At 53.2% G+C, this 8,348-nt stretch overlaps 1 protein-coding gene across 1 annotated transcript; it reads right to left on the reverse strand.

Moving 5' to 3' along the window:
* Positions 1-4,834: 4,834 nt before the first annotated feature.
* On the reverse strand, positions 4,835-6,644 carry LOC116679979 (piggyBac transposable element-derived protein 3-like). Its single transcript, XM_032509395.1, is given in 3 exon segments — positions 4,835-5,520; positions 5,676-6,247; positions 6,478-6,644. Coding segments are annotated over 3 exon segments (1,425 nt in total).
* Positions 6,645-8,348: the final 1,704 nt, after the last annotated feature.

The raw sequence follows: 8,348 nt of genomic DNA on the forward strand, positions 1-8,348 counted from the left end.
AGGTGGTGGAGCGGAGGAGGCAGGGGGGCAGGCAAGGGACCCAGCCCGAATTAACCCATGCTGCTGGAGCTCCTTGACGGACAGGGGGTTAATTTCTACTCACACCTGCCGTCTCGGGTTCCGTTTCTGGAGCTGGATTTGAGGCTGAGTCACCCTGCCGGGCCCCCCCCCGGGCTCCCCCACCTCCAACGTACAGAGGCCTGAAGGACCGGGTTGTGCAACAGAAAGAGCTGGTGGTGGAGGGGGGGGGGGGGAGGAGGGGGAGGAGAAGGTTTGGGAAGTAAGGTGGGAAAAAGAGGGGAGGTAGGAGGAAGGATAGGTGAGGTCAGGGGAGTGAGGAGGGGGGGAGGGGGGGAGGGGAGTGGAAGATAATCTTGGGAGGGATGGGAGAGGAACAGCCACCGGAGGGGCAGGATGGGTTGGAGTAAGAAGGGGAGAGAGTGAGGAAGAGGGTAGGGGGAAGGGGGGACCTGCCGGTCCTGGAAGTGGTGGGAAGTGGTTAGGGGAGAGCTGAGGTGGCGGAGGGGCCTCCTCCGTCTGGGGACCCCTAGAGATCAGGTCCCTCAGTGTGGCGACAGAAGAGGCTGTAAGTTTCCTCCTGTACCTCGCCCTCCCCCACTGGATGGATTTGGTGAAGGATGCCTGTGCAAATGGTGGGAGCAGTGTGGCAATGACTGTGTCATAATGTACCCTGAGTATGGTGATGTTATTGAGAGCCAATTTAAAAGAAAGAGCCAATTTCTTTGGCTCTTTCAGCATCATTCTACTTCAGGGTTGTAATTGGGATTTGTTATATGTGGGGGGTGGGGCTCTCCCTAGGGGGGTCTGGGGGTATGCCCCCTCAGGAAAAAAATTTGAAAAATAAACCATGAAATGGCACTTTCTGGAGAGTTTTTTGCAAAAAAATTGAGAAATCAAGTCTTGCATGATATGTGCAAAAGTGTAGGGTTAGGAGCCTTTGCATTGTTGTAGTATCAACAGGTATTAGGGTATTCAGCATTTAGGCTACATTATTTACATTGTTAACTTCTTATGATATAAGAACTGACCCAGACAATGTGCCAAACATAATGAACCACATGAAGAGACAGTAGCATATGTCAGCAACAGCTGAGAAGATTTGGGTCTGTGGGGAACAGGTCCAGGGGTCCCTGGTGTAGGGACCAGGGACCCAAAGTTAAATTAATGTTGAGGGATAAACTAAGACCACTGAAATTCTAAAGAATGAGAACCACTGTTTTGCATAAATTCTAATCCTTTAACCTGTGTGCCAAGGCTCAGTAATGTTTGGCCCTCATCCTCTGTGCCCCACTTACTGTATTTACTTTTTGGGAAAATAAAGACTATTTGTTCATTTTATAAAACATTGAATGAATTATTTACAATTACATTTTGAGATGCACCAAGGTTAGAGAAGCACCATAGTGGCCCAACGTTGCAGTATTGTATATATAGTATAGTATATATAGTATAGCTCAGATGTGCTTCATCAGATTTCTGCTCATGTTTACAACTTTGTGCACATTCAAAATATAACTCCTCGCATCTCTGTTGTCCGAGATTTGGAGAGTTGTAATATAGTCTGCTGTGCATGTCATTGCTCCGTTGATATGGTGGATCTCACTCAGACCGTCTGACAGACACCGAGGCCCATCTGGGTCTCTGGTCTCTGACAAAGTTTAGAGGAGGGTGTACGCTGCTCATTATCACAGGACTACGCGGATGCAACGCGTCACTGCCCCCCCCCCAGAGCGGGTCCACTAATATGAACTGAAGTTGCTACACTGCCAGCCGCGCTACTCACCTCTATTTTTACAGAGAGAGTGGACACGAAGCGACGGACGGGTCTGTGATTCTCAGAGCTCATACCTGAAGCCGGGGAAATGCACCTGGGATGGCTCGTGAAAAAAATGTTTTCAGTTTGCGACAATTCGAAACGTCCACAGACAGGGAGCGCTCTTGAACCCCCCCCCCCCACACACACACACACACAGTCTCTGAAAGCACAACTAGTTGATCATTGGCTTAACAGGTAGATCTATAGATAAACTCATCTATCAGAAATTTGACCGACTGGGTTGACACTTCAGCGTGAGAAATCGGGGGTGTGGCGTGTGGGCTTGTGAAACCAGTCAAATGCGTGTGTCTCACGGCCAATGCGTGAGAGTTGGCAGCCCTGGTGAAGTGTGTGACTGATGATTTCAGAGTGGTGGATGGCCTGTAACAATTTGAAGTATGCCTTGGTGTGAAGATAGTTATGGTGAACTGTAGTGTGTGCAGGCTGGCTGTTGGCCCCCAAGGGAAGGGAAGGAGGGGAGCGATGGTTCGCCCCCCCCACAGCCCCACCCCCCGGAGCCAACGCCAGCGGTGTAAACCTGTTGTGGAGTGGTATTGCCATGTTTGCCACAAAGCTACAGGACGGCCCCAGCCGACAAAATTACCCACACAGGACCCGCAAAATGGCCGACCCGGCTGCACATAAAAAGGAGGGAATAAAATGGAGGGAAACCACCTGAGACACAGGTTCATTCCATGTCAAATACCATCGTGGCCTCATCCTTTGGGTCTCAGAGACCCCGCTGTTTTATGTTCCATGCCATTATACGTACGTCCCACAACTGCCGTGGCGCCCCCATCCTCCGGGGTCCCGGGGACCCGAAGGACAACGCCACGGGTCCCAGGGACCCGAAGGACAATGTCATGAGTCCCAGGGGCCCGAAGGTCAATGTCATGAGTCCCAGGGGCCCGAAGGTCAATGTCATGAGTCCCAGGGACCCAAAGGACAATGCCATGGGTCCCAGGGACCCGTAGGACAACGTCAAGGGTCCTTGTGACCCAAAAGGACAACGTCAAGGTCCTGGGGACCCGAAAGGACAATGCCCTGGGTCCCTGGGACCCAAGGGATAACATTAGATTAGATTCAACTTTATTGTCATCACACATGTACAGGTACAATGCAACGAAATACAGTTTAGAGAGTTTAGAGAGCCTCTGAGCCGCAGCTAGTGAAAGCGCCGCCACATGCACTCTGAAAAGGATATATGCAGACAGCAGGATAATACAAGACATAATATAATGCACGAGACTACATACATGAAGGAATAATTGGTGTATGGTGTCTGTGGATGTGAGTGCGTAGGAGACACAAACTGTGTGGGTTGTTGAAAAACAGCTCAGTTCAGTCCGGCCTTGACTATGAGTGTGTGTGCGTATGTATGTGAAATGTGAGACAGACTGACTGCACTGTGCAAAACAGCCCAGTTCAGCCCGGCCTTGACCATGGACGTGAGGTGGAAACACAAGAAAGAAAGAAACGAGGCAGTCAGACGGATCGGGGCTGGTTCGGGGGGGTGGTGTATGGTGTGTGTGTGAGAATGAGTTGTGTGTGTAAATGTAGCGCATCAGACTGTCTGTGTTGGTAAAAGTTCAGTCCATCTGCGTGACCTTGGAGAGATAAGCCAGTGCAAGGGAAAGGATAGAATGTCAGCTGCAAGTTGTTTTCCCGCTTCGGGCAGAGAAGGGGGGGGGGGGCGGGGGGGAAACAGTTGATCAATTTCAATCCAAATTTAGGGTGACTCGGTGGAATTTGTACGAATCAATGTCCATCAATCAGTTGTCACCGACCTCAGCGTCATACGAGCATCCATATCACGTAGTGATTTTTGCAGTCCATCTACCTTCTCTGCCAGTCCGGTGGTTACACGAAGCAACTCCACCGACTGGGCCCTGATGTTATCAATCCCCTTCTGCGCTTCCACGGTCCGGTCTGAGATGTTACGAGACAGTTCACCGGACTGGTTAGCCCTTAGATGTAAAACCTTCATCCCCTCAACCACTCCGTGTAGGCACTCTTTAAGTTCCCCAGACAGCTTGTGGGTGAATTTGCTGGCGGCTGTCTTACCAATTTTCCAATAGGTCAGCGAGACCCCAAGGCCGATGATCAGGAGCCCCACCACAGAATTCCAATTATCCAAATATCTTCGACATCCTCCACAGTCAGGACATCCAGGCAGACCACCTGCCAATCCCGTGAATAGGAATCGCGAGTGTAGCCTGCAGGGAACGTCCCGCTGGGGCAATGCGGCTCTCCCGGAGAAGCATGTTTAGGTGAAAAAATCTTGTCAATAGCGCTGAGTGACCAGTTAATCAATTCCATGTTGAATATTTCCAGGAAAACAGCAGGCAGGGGACAAAGAGAAAATAAAAAGTATCACAAGACAATCCAGACAGACTGGGAAGAAGCCAAGCTGAGATAAGAGGGGAGAGGAGGAAAAACACGACTGCTCTCGCCAGAAGCATCCAAGTATCCAACATCCAAGGGTCTTCGGGTCCCAGGGACCCGTGGAACCCGTAGGACAATGCCATGGGTCCCAGGGACCCCCTATCCTCTGGGGTCCTGGGGACCCATCCTTGTTCGATGTCATCTTTCTCCTACCCTTGAGGCCTCAACCTCGCCATTCCGGTCCCTGGGACCCACGGTTGTGTCTGTGTCTCTGTCTGTGTGTCTGTGTGTGTGTGTCTCTGTCTGTGTGTGTGTGTGTGTGTGTGTGTGTGTGTGTGTGTCTCTGTCTGTGTGTGTGTGTGTGTGTTTGTGTGTGTTTGTGTTTTCCAAACAGATTCAAGGTTTGTTCGGGGCCTCGTCCACACGGGCCAAGAGGCTACGGGCGAACACACTCAGCACAGTAGTAGGCCCGCGTGCAGCTTCCACAGATGTATCTCTTGCAGCCACCGCAAACGATGTGGGATTTGCGGTCCTTTCTCTCCGGACAGAGCTGACACTGCTTCCTTTTGCTTTGCACCCTCGGTGTGTCCGGTTCAGAATCCCCATGCTCCTCTAGGCCCCTTGTGACTGTGCCACTGTTGAGCGCATCCACTCGGGCCTGAGCTCGCGCCACAGCATAAAGGCGTTGTAGGCGGACACGTCGAGGATGTTGTGGAAGACGGCGAGGGGCCAGCGCGCCGTCTTCCTGCGGCAGCTGTACGTGCCCACGAGCTTGTCCAGGTTGTCCACGCCGCCCTTGGTGTGGTTGTAGTGGAGGATGATGTCGGGCTTGGCTTGCCTGCTGGCGCCGACGCGCGCATCCCCCGTGTGCAGCGTGCTCAGCAGCACCACGTTCCTGTGCCTCTTGGGCACGTAGGACACCAGAGTGGCGACGGGCGTGAAGGCAAACTTGGACGAGAAGACCGCCCGGCCCTTGGTGGCGAGCAACGCACCTGGCAGCTCGGGCTTGTTTTTGCGCATTGTGCCCACCACGATGAGGCGCCGCTCGGCGAGCAGCCGCTGGGCCAGCGCGTAAGAGGTGAAAAAGTTGTCGCACGTCACGTTACGTGGGCCCCTCAGGCCCTCGGTCAGGTCCAGCACCACACGGGCGCCCAGATTCTCGGGCGTGCCGCTCCCGGACTTGCCTGTGTAGAGCTGCATGTGCCACGCGCAGCTGGAGCCGGCGTCGCAGGTCACCCACGACTTGAGTCCGTATCGGGCGGGCTTGCTGGGCATGTACTGGCGGTAGGCGCAGCGACCTTGTGAAAGTGGTGTGTCCAAACAAGAAGATGAAACACGATGGATAGCGAGGGAAGAAAAAATTTAACACACACACACACAAAGAAAAACAAGTGTACGGCAGAGGTACAAAAACAACAACCAAGCAAAAAAAAAAAAAAAAAAAATACAACACCTCGAAAGGGCACCATCTGCTCGTCCACCGTCACGTCGGCGCCCGGGTTGTAGAGGCGAGGCAGCTGCCGCGTCCACTCGTCCCACACCTCTCGTACGGCCGCCAGTTTGTCCGAGGCTCGGCGGACAGCCCTCGACTCGCGGTCGTCGAATCGCAACAGTCTAGAGTACGCGTGGAACTGCTTGATTGGCATCGTGGCGCGGAAAATGGCCCTGCCGCTCTCCTCGTGCCACAAGCTCTCCAAGGCCTCGTTGCGGGACCGGTACACGGCCGTGAAGAGCAGCAGCCCGAGGTAGCCACGCAGGTCCGTGACGTCCATCGCTTTCCACTTGCCGGCTGTGGCGCATGTCCTTTGACCCTCGAGGTTCGTGGCGGCCACAACCATGTCTTTGATTTGCCGCGTGACAAACAGGCCAAACGCAGATACTATGTCGTGGACGTGTTCCGCGGCATACTATGTGGGTCCCGGGCGCTGTAGTAGCAGTATGACAGCAGTGGCGGCAGCGTCTGTCGTGTCCTCTTCTTGGTCGGGTTTGTCCTTTTCGGTGGCGTGGCAATGAGGTCTTGGAACACTGGGATGACACGTTTTCGAGGACCATTTGATTTTGCCATCTTTTGACACAAATGTTTCCTCATCCTGCTTGGCCTCCTCTTGCCCCTCGTCTTCACTACCCTCTTCTTCTTCTTCTTCTTCTTCTTCTTCGTCTTCTTCTTCATCTACTTCTTCACCTTCTTCTTTTTCTACTTCTTCTTCTTCTTCTTCTTCTTCATTCACTTGTTCTTCTTCTTCTTCTTCATTCACTTGTTCTCCTCCTTGGTCTTGAACTTCAACATCCACTTGGCCTTGGTCATCATCTTTGATGTCGTCGTCATCGTAGCAGCAGTAGTCTTTTTCTCTGCTGTGGTCGTGTATACGTTGGTCCTCTTGTGGGTTTTCTCCATTTTGTACCTTGGCTTCAGCGGGGACATTGCGAGCGGCACCGCCGCTCAAGAGAATCCGTTGCAGCTTCAACTCCAGTGTCAAACGACGGGCTATGCTGCAGCCTCTCCCCCGGCTGTGCCAAGCCACGTGCAAAAAGTGCACAGGTGCAAAACAAGATGACGTGAAAAAGAAAATGACAACAACAAGAAGACAAATGTGTCTAAAGTGTATATATATTGTGTGTGTGTGTGTGTGTGTGTCTAATAAAAATAATTAGTAGACAGATGTCAAGCCTTTAGTTTTCTTTTTTTAACCTCCCTTTCCACTCGCCTTTGCCTTTCCTGTTTTTACCACAACTACAAGCCACTGGCCAGGATCCCAGGGACCCAAAGGCGGTACGATGCGAGGGTAGCAGAACTAATACAACCGATTGAGTGTACCACGGGTCCCTGGGACCCGAAGGACAATGTCAAGGGTCCCTGTGACCTGAAAGACAATGCCACGGGTCCCTGTGACCTGAAGGACAATGCCACGGGTCCCTGTGACCTGAAGGACAATGCCACGGGTCCCTGGGACCCGAAGGACAACGTCAAGGGTCCTATGGACCCAAAGGACAACGTCAAGGGTCCCCGGGACCCGAAGGACAATGTCAAGGGTCCCTGGGACCCAAAGGACAACGTCAAGGGTCCTTGGGACCCGAAGGACAACGTCAAGGGTCCTTGGGACCCGAAGGACAACGTCAAGGGTTCCAGGGACCCGAGGGACAACGTCAAGGGTTCCGGGTCCCCGAAGGACAACGTCAAGGGTCCTTGGGACCCGAAGGACAACGTCAAGGGTTCCAGGGACCCGAGGGACAACGTCAAGGGTTCCGGGTCCCCGAAGGACAATTTCAAGGGTCCTATGGACCCAAAGGACAATGCCACGGGTCTCTGGGACCCGAAGGACAGTGCCACGGGTCTCTGGGACCCGAAGGACAATGCCACGGGTCCATGGGACCCGCAAGGCCAATGCCACGGGTCCCGGGGACCCGAAGGATAACGTCAAGGGTCCTATGGACCCAAAGGACAATGTCACGGGTCCCTGGGACCCGAAGGACAACGTCAAGGGTCTTATGGACCCGAAAGACAATGCCACGGGTCCCTGGGACCCAAAGGACGATGCCACGGGTCCCTGGGACCCAAAGGATAACGTCGAGGGTCCTCTGGACCCGAAGGACAATGCCACGGGTCCCTGGGACCCAAAGGACAACGTAGAAGGTCCCAGGGACCCGAAGGACAATGCCACGGGTCCCCGGGACCCGAAGGACACCACAATGGGTAAAACTGCACGGGACCCGGGGACCCGAAGGACAACACAAGGGCTAGAGGAACCTGGTTCCTGCACAGCGGCAAACCATCTCCATCATTCAATCTCCACAGCTGCAATCCATCTCCTCCATTCCATCTCCATCATTCCATCTCCACAGTATATAAACCCGGGCTGACCACCTCTTCAGCGCCAGTTTGTTACTAAACCCTAAGTGGTACCTAGGCCAGTCATCAGTGCACGTTGCTCTCAAGCCTTGCTATTGACTAACCTTGTTTTGTTCTCGTCACAGTTTCCGTGTTCCGCCGTGAGCGTATGCAGCTTCCTCAGACCTGCTCCGTTGTTTCTCTCATCTACACCTCCACCACCACCTGTACCTCATCTGTGTTTTTGTTGGATTAAACCTTTTCTTTACCTTTTTTATCCGCGCTTGTGTGTTTTCTGTG

Source organism: Etheostoma spectabile, unplaced genomic scaffold, assembly GCF_008692095.1.
Source record: "Etheostoma spectabile isolate EspeVRDwgs_2016 unplaced genomic scaffold, UIUC_Espe_1.0 scaffold00018295, whole genome shotgun sequence".
NCBI classification, from domain to species: Eukaryota; Metazoa; Chordata; class Actinopteri; order Perciformes; family Percidae; genus Etheostoma; species Etheostoma spectabile.